Consider the following 21,418-nt stretch of genomic DNA (forward strand, 5'->3'; position numbering starts at 1 on the left):
ACATTTTTGATTATCTATGTAGACCCCATATGAAATATATATTAATAATTCATTATATATATATATATATATAATCAATACATTAATGTTTTATAAAGATTTTTTGAAAAATGATTCAATTTTTTTTCTGTTTTTTTGTTAGAATCAATATCACATTAAATTTCATCTCTAATTTTTCTTATCATCATAAAAATTTTGTGGTGTTTTTCCTCATAGCTCAGCAAGAAATTATTTAATGTGATTGCCGCTTTAACAACTTTGTTTTGTGGGGATCTATTGTAAAACTTTCATCATCTTCTTTCCCATCTTTATTAGTTCCCATAACACTCAGTTATTTCTTCACCAGTCTACAATTCGGTAACTTCATTTTCTTCCGGATGTTCAGGACATCTTGACATTCATTGAATTGCAATAACCTAACTTTGCGATCAAATTTTGCAAGTCTTGAGTGATGTCACCGTCTAACTGTTCATCCAAACTTTCTAAACTCGTGTCATTTGTTGACCGAACTTTACAAAGAAGCAAAGTGGAAGACCAAAAATTGCGTTGAAGACTTTTATATTCTACAGTATTTAGAAAATAATTGGTTTATAATAAATGTTTCTATAAGTTAATAAGATATTAACTACTATATAAATTATTAATTATTAATTTATCGGTTAATTAATATCTCGCTTAATTAATAAATTATGGTGGTCTCAACAGCATTAACTTATAGAGTTTCTATTGTACCTTATTTTACATGTTCCGTATATCATATAAATAAATACCCCTTAGCTGAAATTGAATATGTATATAGTCTAGACTTTCAAAAATAAAATAAAAAAAGGAGAACCATCAAGTGGTCTGATGGTTCTCATGCTCCCTCCCATTGCGGAGGTAGGGGTTCGAACCCCATAATTGCCAGAATCCACTCCAATTTAACGAGTTTGGAAGTAGTTCAGGAACCATTCACTTAGGGTATCCAATGTCTGTGTAGGAGATTTCCGTTTCCACAGATTAGGAATTGTTATTCATAGAGGGATTGGAGCACAGCTTGTTGCTCGGCTCCCTTCAAATTTCTTGCACATTTCTCATGTTTCTCGGTAACTTTTTTTTTAATAATTATTAATTTATTGTTTAGGAAAAGAAAATTTTGTTACAGTTGTAAAAAAAAATAATAAAAAAAAAGTTTACAATGACACCATTTTTCATATTATCTTGAACGGAAACAAATCATTTGTAGATTCAGATGATAACTTTTCTGTTAAAAATCTGACTGTCCTCGTTTATAGGTGGAGAATGACAAAAAGATTAAGAATAATAAAATGATGTTTGAGACATATTAACATAGGTATTTTTGTACTATTTGGATATTCCTCCTCGTATTGGTATATAAATTGTATACCATTGTAACTGATGACATTATCATGTCACATCCATTTTGATATGGCACCCTGGATTTCCAAAATTGTTTGCTAACATTATGGAATGGTATAATACCATGACATCTGCCTGATATAACAAAACATTTATCAGGATACTATAACAAATGACATTATAAATCGGGTGCAGACTATTTTAAAAAGCGTTAGTTTTACATTTTCATTTAATTGATTAACGATTGACTCAACACATGATAAAAATCTCATTTTCTTTATAAAATTTCCAAAATTGAACCGAAGGATATGAGACTAAAATGTCAAGCAACACTCATCAAAAAAATGTGTACAAAATCAGACATTGTTATGTTACACATTATCGGTATGGCAACAAAACATAAATGACTTTTTTCCTTTTCAGATAATGTTATGGTCCCAATCCTAAAGCCTAACCGATCTGAATCCATCAAGCTTGCTTTGTAACCATGTTGGTGTTAGCTACGATATCTCTTTTTCTGTAAGATAACAAAATTACTCTCTCACTATTTCAAGAAAACTGTATTTCCACTTTTTCAATTTGTCATTTTTATAGGTAAAAATAATAAAATGAAAACATCACCTTTTCTAGGACATGGCATGGGCTGAGGCCGATGCCATGGCAGATCTGAAGCCAATGAGCCTTCTTTCAAGGGCCCTGAAAGGCCCTTAAAAATAAAAATAATAATGACAGCAGCATTCCATGTGTATAATACCTAGGTCTATACAGTATTTTGTGTTCTAATACTTACCTGTCCTCTCTCCGCCGCCCAATGAACAGGACATTTCTTCTCCCTCCCTCTCTGTAAATTAAAGATTTTTTTAACCAAATCATTTCCCGGGTATTTTTTTCCATTGTTGACTAAATCCCAAGAAGAAGAACAAAGAAATTTATTACTCTTTTCAGAGATAAGTTTTTCCATTTCTTCTTAGATATAAAAGGGTCTCTTTCTCTCAAGGTAGAAACAAAAAATACATCTCATTGTTTTTTGTGGTTTCCCTTTGTTCTTCAATCTTTTCTTAATTAAATCTTGTAACCCTTTCTTTCTCTGAATCTATACAACTCATAAAGTTCCAATCTTGTATTCTATTGATTCTTCTGTGTAATTATTTCTTGTCTATATTTGTATTCAAAATCTTGTGTAATTTTTTTTGTTCTTTATTTCTAGATTTGTTTTGATTGATTGATTATATTGAATGTTAAGAGATTTGTGATAATTTGTGATTGAAAAAGTAGAAAATGCTGAGCTTGAAGAAGCTTAGAAGAAGAAGGAGAAGAACAGTATTGATTGACTAATTGAATTTTTTGGATTATTTCCCTTAAAGGGATCTTAAAAAAAATTCATTCATTCATAATCATGGCAAAAATTGAATATGAGCTTAAGAAAGCTGGTTCTCAAGAACTAGACCAAATGGATCCAAACAAGTCTTTTTTGCAGAAATTCAGACTTTATGAGACTCAATCGGTATACATCTCAAACCCTTTTTCTTGTTTGAATTCACTTTTTAGCTTAGCAATTTCATACTTGTATCACCCTTTTGTTAGTTCTTTCAATTGTGTTCTTGTTTAGGATATATGGTGTCTAACTTGTTCAATTGACTTCATTTTGATGAGTGAATTGCGTTAGAATGGAGGGATGTGATTCATAGTATTGAACGGTTGAATAATCGATTAGCTTATGGTGGTAAACTATGAATTAATGTTGCTGCACATTGAAATTTTTATTGAGAATGTTTGTGTGTGTGTGTGTCTGTGCAGAAGTTTTATTTGATTGGTAGAAACAAGAGTAGGACGGTATGGAGAGTATTGAAGATCGACCGATCAGAGCTTACCGAGCTAGACATTCTTGAAGATTCTACCGTTTATTCAGAAGCTGAATGTTATGATTTGTTGAAGCGGTTACATGAAGGGAATATATTGACCGGTGGGCTTAAATTCGTCACTACTTGTTACGGAATCATTGGTATGAGAAATATACTTGCAATCTGTTGTAGTAGTAAGATTTTTGGCTAAGCGTAGTTGTAATTCATAACACTGGTTTATCTTTTGTTTTTCTTAGGATTCGTTAAATTCTTGGGGCCATATTACATGCTGCTTATCACGAAAAGAAGGCAGATTGGTTGTATTGGTGGCCATGCAATATATGCAATCAGCAAGAGCGAGATGATTCCTATTCCACATCCTACTTTGCGGACTAATATGGCTTTTTCTAAGAACGAAAACAGGTGTTTTGTCGATTCTGTGTGTAAATGTATAATGTCCACTGTACCTTCAAGAGGAGACCTTAGAAATTTAATTTTGGAAATGTTTGTACCCTCCCAGTGTAGTACTCTTATTCGTGTGATTGTTTTATTCTTGGGTTCATCTGAAACAAATGATCTGAGTTTTGGAACGTCTTCTTTTTAGTACCAGATAAGTTCCATACACTTGGTGGAGATACTTCCAGTGTCAGTGGGTGCTGTGATCTCTTTCCGTTGCCTCTAAATGATTAGATATTTTCTGGTATTTACAGATATATTTGTTTAGAACTGCATCTGTAAAGTGTTAAATATCTTTTCATAAAGTCAATAAGCCAGATCAGTTTCTGCTAATACCCAAGGAAAACTTCATGTTGTTGTAAGGGTAAATATGATTTTATGTTTTTTACAGGATCTGAGGGATACAGGTTATGATTGTTTTGTTCCTAACAATTTATTATATGGCCTGCTTCTTTTTGCACTAACCTTTTGCTCTAACCATTTCTGCCCTTGTTGTTCTCCGTTTTTTTCGTCAATTGGTATTTATGGATTTATGTTTTTTGTTTTCTTGTTTATGGCATAGATACAAGAAGCTTCTATGCACAATAGACCTTACAAAGGACTTCTTTTTCAGCTACTCATACCATGTTATGCGTAGTCTTCAAAAGAACATGAGTGATGCTCAGACCGGGCAAATTCTCTATGAAACAAGGTTTGTTTGGAATGCGTTCTTGACGCGTGGAATCCGGAGTAATCTGAAGAATACTCTCTGGACTGTGGCCTTAGTACATGGCTTCTTTAAACAGGTATGTATTCCTTGAATGGGTAATCGAATATGTTATCAGGATATACATTGTAGTACTATATAACAATGAATTCGATAAAGCACAACCTGCTCGTAATTGTTTCACGTTGAACTGTAAGCTCAATAATCCTAATTTACCTTCTTTTTCCCCGTTAGAAACTTGGGTTTACCCAGTAAAGAAATCATTCGTTTGAATTTTGAACTGTGTTGTCTGTTGTTGCTTGTTTGCACCTCTAAGATGCCTTTTTCATTTTCTGTGCATTCCCCATGCTGTATCCAACCAGTTTTCTCGATATCACAGGGGCTATTGCGCAGATGTTCCGCCTGCTGTTTGTATTATAGGCTTACATGTTCAAATTTGTGTTTCTTTGGTTTCAGGAAAAACTTTCAGTTTCTGGAAGGGATTTCAACCTGACCCTTATTGCTAGGCGCTCACGTCTGTATGCTGGCACAAGGTCTGAATAAATTGGGATTTGTGAATACACTGTGAATTTTATTTCCATAAATTAAGCTCAATACATTCATACAAAAAGTTGCTGTCCTATCACCCACATTGTTATGCATGTGGCGCGACTAAAGCATTTATGGTTAAGTATCTTAAGAGGTTTTCCGCATTTCCTCATTATATCTTTCCTTGTGTAGGTACCGTAAACGTGGTGTGAATGAGAGAGGACGAGTAGCTAATGATGTTGAGACTGAGCAGATTGTGTTTGAAGATCTTCCTGAAGGAGGTCCAGTAGAAATATGTTCTGTCGTACAGCACCGAGGCTCTATACCTCTCTTCTGGTCGCAGGAAACATCACGCCTAAATATTAAACCGGATATTGTTTGTAAGTGTCAGGCACATCAACTTGTACCTCACAAGCTTGTATCTTGTTAACGTTTGTACTAATGTATCTTTTATGTTTCAGTGTCGGGAAAGGACCAAAACTATAGAGCAACCAGGATTCATTTTGATGATCTTAGGGAGAGATACGGGAATCCAATAATTGTTTTAAATTTGATTAAGGTAGGTCTTACACTGGCGACATGGAACTTTTGTACTCAATCTGTTCAGTGCATGGTTAGACTTTGTATTTCGAATTCAATGATAACCCAATTGTGTATCCTGATGGTTTTTCTCTCTATTATGGTTGTAAAACAGACACGTGAGAAGAAACGTCGAGAATCCAAACTGCGAAGCGAGTTTGCTTACGCGATTGAAGTTATTAACAAAGATTTATCTGCAGAGAATCGTCTGAGGTTCCTTCACTTGGATCTCAACAGACATTTTAAAAGGTCTGGCTTTCTCTGTTGCTCTTGCTTTGCAGTAATTTGTTGTTGATGTTATTGATGTTAACATTTTTTTTAAAACTTTACAATGTTCTTACATTTTTCAGCAAAGGTAAAAATGTGCTGGAAATACTTGGGAGATTTGCTGAATATTCCCTGGGCTTGACAGGCTTCTTCCATTCACAATTAACACCCGACCTGGTGCCTGAAGGGCGATCTATCTTCGAGTAAGTTCTATTGATTTTATATAAAATGTAGTAGCTCCTGCATGGGGATGCAGTGATCCGCTCTCCCTGTGTTTCTTATAAATCATGTTATGTTTTGGATTCCGTAGTACTAAAGATGTGTTCTACATTAGGAATAATGATACCAGTGTCTTGCCTCCTGGGAATCATCTGGTAAATGAATTAAAGAATGTGGATAACTCAGAAATGGGCACGGGTGAGGTTGACAATGATTGTGAAGCTAACGAGAATCTCTTGATCAAACAACCAAAGCTACAAAATGGAGTCCTCAGGACCAATTGCATTGATTGCCTGGATCGGACAAACGTTGCACAATATTCGTATGGCTTGGCTGCTCTTGGGCATCAACTTCATGCCTTGGGTTTGATTGATAGTCCAAAGATCACCCAGGATAATCCTTTGGCTCTTCAATTCATGGGGCTATATGAGATAATGGGTGACACAATTGCTTTCCAGTACGGTGGATCTGCTGCTCATAACAAGGTAACCATTTTTGTTACTATTTCTGTGCACGATTTTTAATTCAGGGTAGCGCACAACGTGAATATCTTAGGTGCAATTTCTTTGCTTTTTCTAGCGTAACATATATCAATGAGAAAAGAGAAAACGAAACAAGAAAGAAAGGCTTAAATTTTATGAAATACGTTATCATGATTGCTAAGAAGTTACTGGAGTATGGAAATCAAGAATAATACTCCCGCTCACTTGATTTCATATTTTCTACCGCCAGTTTACTTGTACGACAAATACAATGTTTTTGATACAAAACTAAACTCTTGAATTTTGGATGGTCCGTAGATATTCTCTTTGATAAGGGGCCACTGGATGGCGGCCATTGGTACCCAAGAATTCTTCAGGTCAGTTCAACGTTACTACAACAATGCTTACATGGATGCTGAGAAACAAGATGCGATAAATATGTATGTTACCCCTTGGCTTAATACTGTACTTTACTTCATATTCATAATATTTGTTGTATGATGAAAATACTCATAGCATTTGATATATTTACCACAAGGCAGATTTTTGGGGTACTTCCAACCACAACAGGGTAATCCTGCACTCTGGGAGCTAGATTCAGACCAGCATTTCAATGTCGGGAGGCGCGATGTTATTTTTGCAGATGAAAATGCTAGGTATGGATTTTCTAAAAATTCTTGATGATATTTTGCAACTTTATAATGTAGTAGGCTTCTTGTGTAATTTAGCCGTAAGAACAAGTATAGTCTGCAAAGTATAAGATAATATAAGTTGGAGAATTGGATATTCAACATTTCAACGTAGGTGCCTAAATTTTTCTTGTAGTCATTTTGCTGTTTTTTAAAGCTTCACTGGAAAGCAATTATTTCCTATTTAGCTCTGGTGTGTAAACCTATAATACTAGCTTATCTTCTGTAGGCTATCTTTTAAAAGATCCTTATCAGATGGTAACATTGTTATTCCAAGTGATGATCCAATGCCGGCTACAAATGTTGGGCAAAGAAATCAGGGAGAGTGCAGTCATCTTCTTGATGATTCTACACCTGAAATCTGTGACAGTGACATTTCACTTTCCAGGTTGGTTTTTAGTTGCTTCACTTTTGTTGCTTCCGTAGTATAACCGTCAGGTATATTTCCTATGTCAATATCTGATAGTTCATATACTGTTGGCAAGTGGCTAGAATTGTGTCTGGGAGTATAGAAGAATTGATTGGATGATAATTATCAAATTGTGTTTGGCAATTCAGGTGATCGACATCTTGGTTTTAAAATCTAAGTTGTTTTTTTAGGTTCACCTCAATGGCTAGCAAGCAAGTTTTCACCGACATGCAAAGCACTCGGATTCATTTCCACGAGGACTCACATAATTGCTCAAACTTTGTTGATGTCGATTGGCTTTCTTCCGCTGGAAATTCGTGTGCAGGAGACCTACATGAGAGGTATTCTTATCATTTATTTGATTAACCAACCAATTTTCGTGTGCAAGACTTACGTATTTCACTTGTGGGAATCCAAATTGGTGAGAATGATCTGACAGTCCGATATCGAGTAAGTTGAACCCGCTGGTCTGTAATGATTTGTGGACTCATGCTTCTAATCTGACTGCTTGTAGGTCCGAAGAGAATGTTATGGAGGGAATAAAAGATAAAACTACGTCCTTTACGAGTGAAAATGACTCCACTGATAAGGTCGAAATTACCTTACCAATTTCACTTCGCAAGTTCCTCTTGAATTTTGTCGTTTCTAAAATTTTATTAGCTCTCATAAATTACCCCACAAATCAGCTGCATTTGAAAAAGCTAGTCTCTACTTATAGTCGGAAGTATGTTCACTTCGATGCCAGATGCTCAAATTTTCTAATTGGAGCAATATAAGAAACGAGATGTTTAAGATTGATGTACTGAGTTTCTCTTGTTTTTCTTCTTTCCAGAGTTCCAATGCTCTTGGGGTTGGAAAATTTTCAGACAGATTTGTGCACTGGGTAAACTACGCAGAGGCAGTATGGCACACACGAGTAGAGCCTCATAAATTAGCAGAAGTGATATGACATATCTTCAACACCCCACTGATCTAATCGGTGCCATTTCCAGAAGCAAAAGAAGACCCTGTAGAGAAAAATAAGTGATATAGCAAGGAAAAAGCGAAAATCTGGAACTGGCATTCTTTGTAAAGTATCTCTTTCTTTATCTCCCAAAAAATGTTTCGATCCAAAACTTTGGTCGGAACCACAAATACATCAAGAAAAAAAGAAAAGAAGAGCAAGGTAGATAATACAGGCACATTTGTTTTCGTTCTTTTTGCCGCCCCACCCCTACTTCTTCCCTGTTAGATTTTTGATGTACTTAGGAGTTCACAGTTCTTGTAAATACCTGCACATTCTTATTGACTAGAGGCTACACTTATACAGTAGAAGATTCTTGTTTCGGTTACATACATGTTGTTTGGTTGTACTGAGAAAAATGAATAAAATTCCTGCAAGGGATATCACCAATTTGACAAACAGCAAGCATTCTCTTCGTCGACAATCTCTCTGTTGCTTTCCAGTAAAAGAATCGGGCAGTCACAAACAACTTGGAAATTAACCATGGTTGATCTAGTGCTGCTTGATCAAATATGCTCAGAATAAGACGTAATAAGGTTATCATAAAATAAACTTAGGCTATTGCTTTCGAAACCACTGATATAATATCATTAAAAGCATTGGAAATTCTAACTTCTACTTCTTCAAAAAAAAAAAAAAAAAAAGCAGTAGCTTGACCTGACCATCTATCCTAGAGCTACTACTAAATAACAATATTTCATATACACATTAAGATGGCGATGTTACTGTGCTAAAACCTGTGCAGTTGATTTTTTTTCTTTAACTAGAGCAAGTTATGCAAAAGCTCTCATCCCCTTCACTTGCACTAATCAGCTGTTGCAGACTTCATAACTCTCTGTGACTTGCGGGTTCTTCTTCCTGTAGCTTTTGGATCACCTACTACATCCTTTTCTTCCTTTTCTTCACTACTGTTCTCATCAACATCTGCATCATTTGTATCAGATTTCTTAACTACCTTAGGATTTCGGGTTCTTCCTCTAGCTCTGGTTTCTACAACAGCCTTTTCCTCAAGCATACTGCCAGCAAAATCCCCGCTGTCTGTATCAGTCTTTTTAAGTCTCTTTGAATTATGGGTTCTCCTTACAGTATCCTCTTCCTCGCTCACACTGTCATCTGCATCAGACTTCTTAACTCTCTTTGCATTACGGGTTCTTCTTCCTTCAGCTTTGCTCTCTACAATCTTTTCTTCACTTGTATTCTCATTAGTAGAATCCTCGAAACTTGGTTTCTTTACTTCTGCAGCATTAACGTCACCCCAGTTATCACCCCACTTATCAGACACTCTAAATATGTAGACCTGCAAAAATAAACAATTCACATTTTCCCAAGGTTAACAAAAATGTGATTCGAGAAACTAAAAAATCCAACATTTTATCAAAGATTTGACTTGTTTGGGACGAAGGAGTGTTCTCGAGGTGTGGTAAAAGAAAATTTCAGCCATTTATTATGCTGAATGGTTTGTATGTCACATAGATTGGCGATTTCCCATCGTCAGCAATATCGTGCAGACGTTCAGGTTTTGAGATAACATAGACAGCAAAAAAACACCATTTCTAAGGCTAACTATTTCCTTCGAACAGTCTAATTAATACCATGATTTGTTTGTATTATGGGTGTATTTGAGTATATGGTGATTTCTCTTATGCCAGTAAATATTGAAGATCCCACACCATATGTAGTTTCTGATATAGTTCCACCGAACTAGAGAACAATATTTAATCTAAAATATTTGCAGCCAAGGTTTTAAAAAGCGAAAGCGTGGGGCGAAGCGCTTTCATATCAAAGCGTAAAGCGTTGCAAAAGCGTAAAGCGAAAGCGAGCTTTATAAAATACATAATAATATATATAAATAAGAAGTCTCCAACCTAATAAAAGAAAATTACGAACTTCAGACATAATAAAAGGAACAATTAAATTAACTAAGCATACTGATACACACCTATTCTACTCAAGAGCTATCAAAGTATACTAGCCACGAATTTTTGCATCATTCATATCATCATGTAGGCAGTCATTGTCATCATGATCATCATTCCCAACTTTTGCATCATAGAAGAAGAGGCAGAAGAAGAAACATTTCTAAAAGAGGGAATAAAAAAATTAGGTTTATAGGTATTAGCAAACGTGTAACAGGCCCTATTGAGCCTCAAAGCCCAACTTTTTATCTTCTAATGCGCTCTAGTAGCGCCTATGACCTAAAGCGCAAAAAAACGCCCAAAAGCGCGCCCCAGAAGCGCCTTTTTAAACCATGTTTGCAGCTAATATTCAGTTGAAAGTATGACACCAACCACATTAAGTTTGTCACATACACTGATGATCATTAAACAGGACTTCTAGCCATCTATGCCTACCTTTTTAAATCATGAAAAGGAATACCCTAGTTGGTGATGACATAATCCATAAATCTGAAAACAAACAGATACCTTAGAAATAGTACAACCAATAGTAACAGGTGTGAGATGGATGATCCTACCTTGAATCTCGCTGGCTCAGTAAGCTCCAATACCACTGCATCCCCGTCATCCAATTTATGATCAAGGGCAAAAGCTTTCCACCCACCGCTAAGACCTGTTCTTTTCGGAATGTAGATTGTGTCATACTCTATGCCTTTCTCATCCACTAACACCATCTCCCATTTTTCGCAATCCATGGAAAGGTGGCTGTCGCAGAATTCTTTTGGAAGACCCTTAAAATCATCATCATATGAAACCATAATCACATAACTTATATTTTCATTGAATATGAACAAAACATGTCGCACAAACTAGTCTACTTACCAGCCAAAAGCAGCTGTATACATGAGATCGAACCATCGATTTGACACAAGATGGGTATTCAGACTTCCGCTTTAGCTCATTTCGAAAGATCCCAGCACGCTCCATTGTATCAGATCGTTGCTCATAGGTAGGAACTTTTATTTCTTCGAGTGGCCTCGCTAAGTAGCTGGTCGTCATTGTAATTGAGTATTAGCAATTTAAAAACCGGAAGGAAAACAATCTGCAGATTAAATACACAGCTCATTGAGCTAGAAAATTGACCTTGTATTCAACGATGAGCTTGATCTAAACCTATTTCCCCGCAAATGGTCATCAACGAACTGAATCATATGAAGAAAAAAAACCAGTTGGTTTTGTAACTGACGACTCAAATACGATAACGTTTTCCCACAATGTAAACTTGAATAAGTAATGTAACCCCCTCTTCAAAATAAAAATAAAGAGTTTACACTGTGCACTAAGCAGAGCATAGAAGTAATGTTACCTCTTCCTTGTACGAAACCGTGTTCCGTTCACGTGAAGAGCGTCTCACTTCAACAGGGCTTGCAGGAGTCTTCCTGACTCTAGGTTTTGCTTGTTTTTTCTGTCATTTAAATGGATTCAGAATTATAAACAAGAGACAGAACAAACATATTACATTTGTTGAAAAGTTCACATATGTAAGAAAGTAAGTATTAAAAGCAAAGTGAGAGCCCATTTTAGAACTTACTGCCGTAGACTGCTTTTCCATGTTAATGACCTCTGATAGACATTTAGTCACCTTTGCAATACCCAGTTCCTGCAATTCAAAAACAAACTAACTTGAAATATTCAAGTGGGCAAATCAAGGAGCAAGCAACTCATGCATACAATTGCTAGTGTTACTCGTACCCAAATGCTAATTGGTTGTAGATCAATGCCTCGCCATACATACTATACCTTTCTTCTAAACAACGAAAGAATTAAATCTTAGGATAAGTCTTCTTAGGTCCCTCGAACTCAATGCCCCAGGGGGGTTTCTCAGAAAGGGTGATTACTCCCTTAGTACCATAAATCTATGTTGTCTGAGGCGCTAGGCGAGGCGAGGCGCCAAACCCTAGCCCCTAGCTCACCTTTCACAACATAGCCGCAAATCATGTCCTCAAACTCAAGACAATCTTACCATAAATTGCTTCCCCTTGGCAATAACACTAGATACAGCGCTTTCAAAATCAAAGCAATGTATATCTAAAGTTAGTTCAAAACCCTAACCCTAACCCTAAATGAGATGAAATGTTTCATCAATGTTAGGTTTGATTGACAACCCATTTAATCAGAAAACATAGAAAGCAAGATTAGTAGAGATTTTTAACTTCTCATACTATGTTAGTCTAGGGCACATTCCTCAAATTGAAAAAAGAAAAGAAATGGGAAAAATTGAAAGAAATACAGACCTGAAGTCGTTTCTCGTTATCTTCGATTTGTTTCTTCCTTGCTTCTTCGTAAGAGTTAGCAGTAGTAGTACAACCCTTCGCCATGGCTGATTAATGAAAAAATCTTTCTTTCTGTTCTGTGACACAGAGAGAGAGACAGAGGCGCCCGTTTGTTTGCCGGTTCTCTTTTTTTAAAAGTTTCAATAAAATTTCCTCTTTTTTTTTACTCCGAAAAAGAAGGAACCTCACCTCCTAGATGTGGAGTAATGGCCCTGATTCTCTCTAATTGACACGTCGAATATGGACTAAATTTTGGTAAAATGTTTTCGAAATGGAAATGATAGATTGACGGAAAAAAATCTACCGAGATTTTCTACCTAGTAAAAACCTAATAGATCTTTCTCAACTGGTACACTTTGAAATATATAAAATCGTCCGTCTGTTTTTTTACTCACACCACTCCACTCTCTTCCTCATTCTTCTAAACAAAATCTTGCTATAAAATGAGCAATCTGGTAAGAAAAGTCGCAAGAAGTTTAAGGCGAAAAAGAGATCGAAAACATGAACCAATACGGAGGCCTGCCACAAATGTAGATTATACTGAGAATCGTGTGAAGGGGAACTTGCTTCGCCGAGTGTCGTTGTTGCTCCATCATTAGTTGAAGGTCATGTTTCAAGGCATCAGGAGCGGTCTGATAATTATTATAAAATGAGATTTTCTCTAATCAAAAAAAATGTAAAAATGAACATTTATTAGGAAATACAGACCAGAAATCGTTTCTTATTATCTTCAATTTGTTTCTTCCTTGCTTCTTCGCGAAATTTACCAATACTAGTACAACCCTTCACCATGGCTGATTAATATGAAATCCCTTCCTTCTTTTTCTGTTCTGAGACAGAGAGTGTTAGAGTAAAGCTCGGTTGAACCCACCAAGCATTGGTATGTCAAGTTTGGTTGTCATATTTTAGTGAACCAAAACTCATTTAAAGATTCGCTTGATTATTTATTAGAGTCAACTTCGTATAGGTTAGCTAGAAAGTTATTAGGATATGATACATATAAGTATTACTCGAAGACTTGAAGAATGTGAAGAAGTCGACATCATCCTTCCTCTTGAGGTTAGTAATATTTTGACTTGAATTGTTTCATTCCTAACGTATCTTTCAAGTCGTGCTATATTGAAAACATAATTGCGCAGCTGTGAATGATTATACTCTTGTTAGACGTAGTATTAATGAATTATCATACGAAGTATAACCCATATATATATTTTGAACTTCGTATATAAGACATCGAAATAATCGTATGAATGTTATTGTGATTATGTGTATGGGTATGGGTGAAGATTTCGTCCTAGGAAACAATGTTTTACATTCGTTTAAAGGAAGTACATTCATAAACTTGTTTTGTGAATCGAAAGGGAAATCGCTAGGCTTATTAGTATTGTTATTCATTGCAAATCTTTGGATTACCAATATGTATGTTTAGTATAACCGCTCATAACTTGTTTATGTATCTTGGTAAAACTATTCACAATGCCTGACTTATGTATCGGTATGACTTTTATTAGTGAAACCAATCTTAAGTAATCACTTTGAGATGGTATGACCGATATTTGTAATTGGTGTGACCATTCCTAGTCATTGGGTAACTGATCCTAGAACTTGGTGGGACTAATCACAAGATGTGTAATCGATCCTTGTAGTAGGTTAAAAAGTTTTAGTAATTGGTGCAACCGGTCCTATAACTTGTGCAACCGATCACAAGTAAGTACCATAAATAGTGGTAACCGATCCCGGTATTTAGTTAGCCATTTATGGAAACTAGTGTAACCGATCCTAGTAGCCACTTGGAGGTAGAACCGAACGTGTGTTTGGTAGAACCGTTAAACCCATGAATTATGATTGAATGTTTTTGACCAATCACATAGTTCTTGGAAATCAGATGAACCAATTCTAAACTCGTTTGGAAGTGTGGCAAATCGGTTCCAAGATTGTAAATATGAAAAAAGATTTACAAAGTAAAGATGTCGACATACTATGAACATGTGCAGTAATTCTTATCAATTATTGTTCAAAGATATTCCTTAATAACTAAAGGGGAACCCCGGATCGAAATAAATTGAGAATCTTTTAATTAAGGTTTTTAATTTTATATGCTTTTAATTTCCAGCAATTAAATGCATATCTTTAGAAAATAAAATCGATAATGTGCATTTACTAATTGGAGATTTTCTTGTGAGATTTCGGTCAATATTTGGATAGATCATTTCCAGGAATTATGAAAACCGATTTTGGCTTTATTGCATATCTTTGAGAATATTCGGTTTTGGAAATTCCTTGGTATCCAAACTTCCTTGGTCTATAAATATCGAAGTTTACATTTCGAGCAAACTAATCCTTGGATCCAGCAAACTACCTATTTGTGTTGTTACTGGTGGAGCTGTCTATTCGGAGAGGAAAGTAACCTAATTAGGCGAAATCTCTTACGACCGCTCGTTTTAAAGACTTCTTTGGGATTAAGAAGCTCTACGAGTACCGTTGGTGGGATACTAGATAATTGCAGTTTATTATTAGTTTTTGATTGATTTGATTGACTAATGGTTGTTGAACTTTGATTGCACCTAGTTTGTTTATGCTTGAGAATCTTCTCTTCTGATATAAGATTCACTCAAACTAGATCGAAGTATCGACGTGGATCTTTAGAATGTTTGTAGATCTAAAAACGTCTTGTAATAATCCATCATTAACAGACCCCGTTATGTGTGTGATTGATCAGAAGAGATTCAAGTTATTTGTGTGCAGGTGTTTATTGAAGATCTAAGAAGATTTGAAGACAAAGAAGATTTCTTATTTGAGTTCATAATCTTTGGTGTGCACAAAACTTGATCGGTTGGGGATCCAACTATAATCGGTTTATCTTTTGATAGATTGGATTGATTAGTTGTGTAGATCGGCATAGTCTAAACAATTACTTTGGTAGTTGTTTAATATATTGATCTAAGAACTTGACAAAGGAGTTTATTGGGATAAACAGAAGAGCCTTTTGTCAAACTCATATCACGTTGTTTGAAAAGAGTTGTTACCGAACAGATTTGTTGTTCCTTTACTGTTTGGAATACGAACCAAAGAAATTGTTCCAAGTGCGTGACTTACTGCAAGTTGGAGGCGCAGGGATACTGAGGGAACTAGGTGAACTATAGATTTAGTTGCTTGGTCTCAACTATACGAAGTTGGTTTAGATTTTGTATAGCGGGTTAATTATGAGAGTATTCAATTCTGGACAAGGTCCTGGGGTTTTTCTGCATTTGCGGTTTCCTCGTTAACAAATCTTGTTGTGTCTTTTACTTTTCTATTTCCGCAATTATAATTGTTTTTATTATAATTAGAAGTAATATACACAAACGTTAATTCCTAATTACTTGATAGCAATCATATAATGTTTGGTTAAGTCCGAACCTATTATCAAGTAATCATGCTTCGTTGTTGCATTTTCTCGATCTTGTATCCATAGTCAATCACGCAAGTTATCTTGTTATCGAATTGTCTCGATCTCGTATCCATAGACGATCACACGAAGTGTGAACCGACTCGTTGTACTGTCTCGACTCAGTCCATAGACAATCACTTTCGAAGAAAGGACTTATAGGTGGAAAATTTTTATATTGAGGAATATTTGGGTACCCTCGTCTTTTCAATTGGTATCGGAGTAGGAAAACACGAAAAGATCTAACAATCTGTGTTTGATGCGATCCAAACTATAAGAAGTGAATCTAATGTGTGATTCAGTTAACGTAAAGCAAGAAGATGATATACCTCAGAGAGGATGTTTGTTTTCAAAACCTGATAAACAGCTCGGCACTGTTAGTTCACTAGTGGAATACAACTCAGGAAATATTAACCATGATGAGTTAATAAGAAAACAAATACTTGTGAGAAACAAGTCAGATTCAGATTACAGTGATGAGATTAAATTTTTCATAAAGCTTGCATAAAAATATAATCTAAAAGATAATATATATTATCCATATGCCGAGAAGAACGTCAGAGAATCTTTGATTCATGAAGATGTTGAATCTAATGTACTTGACTTTGTTCAAGCCAAAAGGGATATATAAGTTAAAACAATCATATGTGATTCTAATCTCTTGACCAATATACAACATTGTGATTCTAATAGTCTAACCGCTTACAAGAATCAAAATAGATGTACTTCAAGGGGTAATCCTACGACTAATATCCAGTCAAGACCTTCTGTCATCCATTATGACAATGATTATCTCTTCGACAGAGGAAAAGATCAGCTCAAGTATACAAAAACAAATGATTTCAGATCATGTTGTTTTGTTATTGATAAACTGTCTAAAACAGAATCCAGGAAACAATCTCATCAAATGATGTTGTCATATTCCAAGAAATTCCTGGGTCGATATAAGAGTTCTGATTATTTTACGACTCAAAAGATTTCAAGTCACGCTTATGATCCTGTTTATCTAACTGATAATGATGTCAAATCAGATCACTCCAGCCATGACTTATTAAAAGAAGTTTATTCTTGGAATAATCCCAAAAGGGAAGATATTCGAAAATATCATGATGGATCATGTTCCACAAAATTTCCCTAGATTTGCTCGATTCAAATAAATGGTAAGTTCTTAAAAAGGGGCACAAGAACATGAAGGAGGTAAAATACTATAAAATCTATCTATATCATGAATATCTAAAGAATTTTTCTAGATTTGGAATACTTCTTCTACTTTTAGAAACATACTTTCGATGTTGGAGAATTCATGACCAAATGGGGAAAGATATTTTCAAACCCTCTTAATTGCATTAATTTGGAAAAACTCTCAATGTTATTTCCGTAAGTATATATCTATCAAATAAAAATTACCTTGATTAGGTATGAGTAAAACTTGGAAACCAAGTCCTATTTGATAATTATAAAAACCATCTTAAGAACCGATTCCTTTCTCAAGTTTTTGCCGAGGTTCAAGATGGGTAAAAATATTATTGATATTGGTTCACAATTACAAAAGCTTGAAACTTGTCCTCCCACTGAGATTAAGTGCTATTTCTCAAGGGAACACAAGAGGAATCACATATCTCGTGATCTCATGTTTTGTTTAATGAGGGACTTTGAAATTGCTCAAGAAAAATTGGAAGCTTCTGTAAAGAATGAAAAATTTATCGTTGAGGTGAACCTCTTGAAGAGAAGATTCAATCTTCTAAAAGGAAAAAGAAGACAGAAGAACCTAATTTCTGAAGAATCTTCAGTAAACAATAAGACCACCTCTAGAGATTAATTAATATACTGCAAGATTTTATCCAGAAAAATAGACATCAGTTTTTGGTTTGTTTCAATAACTGTATAAGGTCTATTTTGAATAAAACTATCTTATTTATGAATAAAATTATTATTTTATAATTTTTCTTGTGATAGTTTTTCGATTACATAGCCTGTGCTTGGATGCTTTATATTATTATGTGTTTATGGGATGTTTGATTTCGGTTTTCATAACCTTAATATTCGATCTCATATCGTGTGAACCCTTATGGTTTGGGTGACTTTTTCGTTTTATAGGATTAAGTTCTAGCCCATGTTGGTAGGCTTTATCAAAGGATCATAAGGGGGTTCCGATTGAAACTCATGTGTGAAAAGTAACAATATGTTGAATCGTTTGGTTTAGCATAAAAGCATATGTGTTTCGGGTTTTCAACTTTTGCTATGCATTAGTTAAAACCGATTTTCAACCTTTCTCTGGTAAAGGTTGCATGTTGTTGTTGTTCTTTTGTCTTGCGAGAGGATGGAAACATTAACGGGGGAGAGTTCTAATGTGAACTTGCGCTTAATGACATATCTTTTGGGAGAAGAGGATGCGGAGCCTGAGGTAACGAATTTGTTAGTTAATCGTTTTCCTGTTTAAGAAAAGCCTGATTTTATTTCATATATTTTGCTTTTGCTTAAAAAAATTTCGGTACAATTGATGTTTATTCCATTATGTGTGTATGGATGTGTGTTTGTGATTCAATTATTTCCGGTTGAGAAAAACTATTATTATCTTGCTTTATTGTTTGGTATCAATTGTTTAGACTTAACGAAATTTCGGTGTAATTGCGGTGATATAATGTCTATGTTTGTTTCAATTGCTTCCGGTTGAGATAAATAATTATGCTAGTTGATTTATTTGGTTTGTATGAATTGTTTATGGCTCAACAAAAAAGGTTTCGGGCTCAATTGTTTAGTCCAATTCGATTCCGGATAAGAGAAATTAAGTTAATCATGATCTTAGTTAGACTTATCAAAGTATAGGATTCGGTTATTCAAGTCTAATCGAATGTCTTAACAAGAAATACTAGTTAACTAACCTAGTACTTGTCTTTTTTAAAGTGAAAGCTCTAAGTTATTTTTCGAATAATTAGAACCTGATGAGAAAAATAGAGTTAATTCTGATCTCTATTTTGATCTTATCAAACAAGCGATTGTATTTGTACAATCGGTTTAGAAAAAGAACTAATAAGGTCCTTAGTCAATTTTTGATTTTCTAAACTATTAGGGAAAATTGCTTCGCGCAATTGTTTCCTTGGTAGCATATCAAAATAAAATTACTTTGTAATTTCGGTTTTGATATTGGTTATCTAAAATGGTGTGTGGAACCCTCGTGCTTAACTCTTATAGGTTGCAAGTCTTTTAAGATTTGGAAGATCCTTTCGGTTTGTCCTTTATTAGCTCGTACCTTTGTCATTTTGTGACAAAAAAGGGGATGGAGTAAACAAGTGATTTGGTATCACTAAGGAAAAGAAAATGGTGCTTAAAAGTTATATCTAACGAAAGAGTAAAGCATATACTAAGTGGGGGTAACATATCATATTGATAGTTGTGGTTATCTTAACTACAAACGGAATAACAAAGACGTGCGGATTGAAAATCTACCTATCTTACCTTTAGGGGGAGTATTAGCTTTGTTATTATAATGTCAACAACGACATTTGCGGATTGAATGTATACAGGTTATTGTGTTGTTGAAACTTGGAATCAAGCGTATGTATAATGAATTCTTGTAATTTGTTTATCCATATGATGTAAGAGTTTTGTCACTAAAGTTGACAAAAGGGGAGATTGTTATAGCATAGCTCGGTTGAACCCACCAAGCGTTGGTATGTCAAGTTTGGTTGTCATATTTTAGCGAACCAAAACTCATTTAAAGAGTCGTTTGATTATTTACTAGAGTCAACTTCGTATAGGTTAGCTAGAAAGTTATTAGGATATGAGACATACAAGTATTACTCGAAGACTTGAAGAATCTGAAGAAGTAAAGAGCTACATCGGCGACATCATCCTTCCTCTTGAGGTTAGTAATATTTTGACTTGAACTGTTTCATTCCTAACGTATCTTTCAAGTCGTTCTATATTGAAAACATAACTGCGAAGCTGTGAATGATTATACTCTAGTTAGACGTAGTATTACGGAATTATAATACGAAGTATAACGCCTACCTTTTGAACTTCGTATATAAGACATCGACATAATCGTATGAATGCTATTGTCATTATGTGTGGGGGTGAAGATTTCGTCCTAGGAAACAATATTTTACATTCGTTTAAAATAAGTACATTCATAAACTTGTTTTGTGAATCGAAAGGGAAATCGCTAAGCTTATTGGTATTATTATTCATTGAAAATATTTGGATTACCAATATGTGTGTTTAGTATAACCGCTCATAACTTGTCTATGTATCTTGGTAAAACTATTCACAATGCCTGACTTATGTATCAGTATGATGAAACCAATCTTAAGTAATCACCTGAGATGGAGGTAGAACCGAACGTGTGAAACTAGTGTTACCGATCCTAGTAGCCACTTGGAGGTAGAACCGAACGTGTATTTGGTAGAACCGTTAAACCCATGAATGGTGATTGAATGTTTTTGATCAATCACACAGTTCTTGGAAATCAGATGAACCAATTATAAACTCGTTTGGAAGTGTGGCATATCAGTTCCAAGATTGTAAATATGAAAAAGGATTTACAAAGTAAAGATGTCGACATACTTTGAACATGTGCAGTAATTATTATCTATTATTGTTCAAAGATATTCCTTAATAACTAAAGGAGAATCGTGGATCGAAATAAATTGAGAATATTTTAATTAAGGTTTTTAATTTAGAAAATGCGAAGGTCTAACAACCTCACCCAATATTTCGATTAGTAATCTGTATGGACTAACTCGAATATACTTTTAAGAGAATCAACTAGATAGTCAGACTCAATATTAATAAAAAGTATATCAAGGAGTTAATATCTCTATCTCTCGATTTGATTTATAGTCAAACAAATAGAAATATGTGAGTCTTTATCAAATACAAGAGATATAAACTTGGATGGTACCAAAGACCAATATCCAAGGATCAATCAATTTCCAATCAACAACCAAAGGTTGGATTTCACAATTGATCGATACAACGCACAACCTGTGATATTTCAATTATATAACAAAATATAATGCGAAATAGAAATAACACAGACACCAGAAGTTTTGTTAACGAGGAAACCACAAATGCAGAAAACCCCGAGACCTAGTCCAGATTGAACACCACACTGTATTAAGCCGCTACAGACACTAGCCTACTACAAACTAACTTCGTTCTGGACTGTAGTTGAACCCTAATCAATCTCACACTGATTCAAGGTACAGTTGCGCTCCTTACGT

The 21,418-nt window shown here is 34.9% G+C and overlaps 2 protein-coding genes across 2 annotated transcripts; one reads left to right on the forward strand and one right to left on the reverse strand.

Annotated features, from left to right (window-relative positions):
• Positions 1–2,219: 2,219 nt before the first annotated feature.
• On the forward strand, positions 2,220–8,937 carry LOC113339731 (phosphoinositide phosphatase SAC2-like). The gene is made up of 16 exons (XM_026584962.1): positions 2,220–2,863; positions 3,157–3,361; positions 3,458–3,623; positions 4,219–4,441; positions 4,819–4,895; positions 5,083–5,270; positions 5,352–5,449; positions 5,585–5,718; positions 5,820–5,939; positions 6,071–6,440; positions 6,756–6,877; positions 6,980–7,093; positions 7,356–7,514; positions 7,727–7,876; positions 8,050–8,125; positions 8,368–8,937. Exons 1-16 carry the CDS (start codon positions 2,756–2,758, stop codon positions 8,482–8,484), a joined length of 2,427 nt encoding a protein of 808 aa, XP_026440747.1. The 5' UTR covers positions 2,220–2,755; the 3' UTR covers positions 8,485–8,937.
• A 121-nt stretch (positions 8,938–9,058) lies between these two features.
• LOC113339732 (B3 domain-containing protein Os05g0481400-like) lies at positions 9,059–12,902 on the reverse strand. The gene is made up of 7 exons (XM_026584963.1): positions 12,728–12,902; positions 12,025–12,093; positions 11,800–11,898; positions 11,577–11,635; positions 11,316–11,481; positions 11,012–11,224; positions 9,059–9,835 (listed from the first exon to the last, which is right to left on the reverse strand). The coding sequence occupies exons 1-7, from the start codon at positions 12,809–12,811 to the stop codon at positions 9,344–9,346; spliced, it is 1,182 nt and encodes a 393-aa protein (XP_026440748.1). The 5' UTR covers positions 12,812–12,902; the 3' UTR covers positions 9,059–9,343.
• Between the last annotated feature and the right edge of the window lie 8,516 nt (positions 12,903–21,418).

Source organism: Papaver somniferum, unplaced genomic scaffold, assembly GCF_003573695.1.
Source record: "Papaver somniferum cultivar HN1 unplaced genomic scaffold, ASM357369v1 unplaced-scaffold_21, whole genome shotgun sequence".
In the NCBI taxonomy this organism is placed as follows: Eukaryota; Viridiplantae; Streptophyta; class Magnoliopsida; order Ranunculales; family Papaveraceae; genus Papaver; species Papaver somniferum.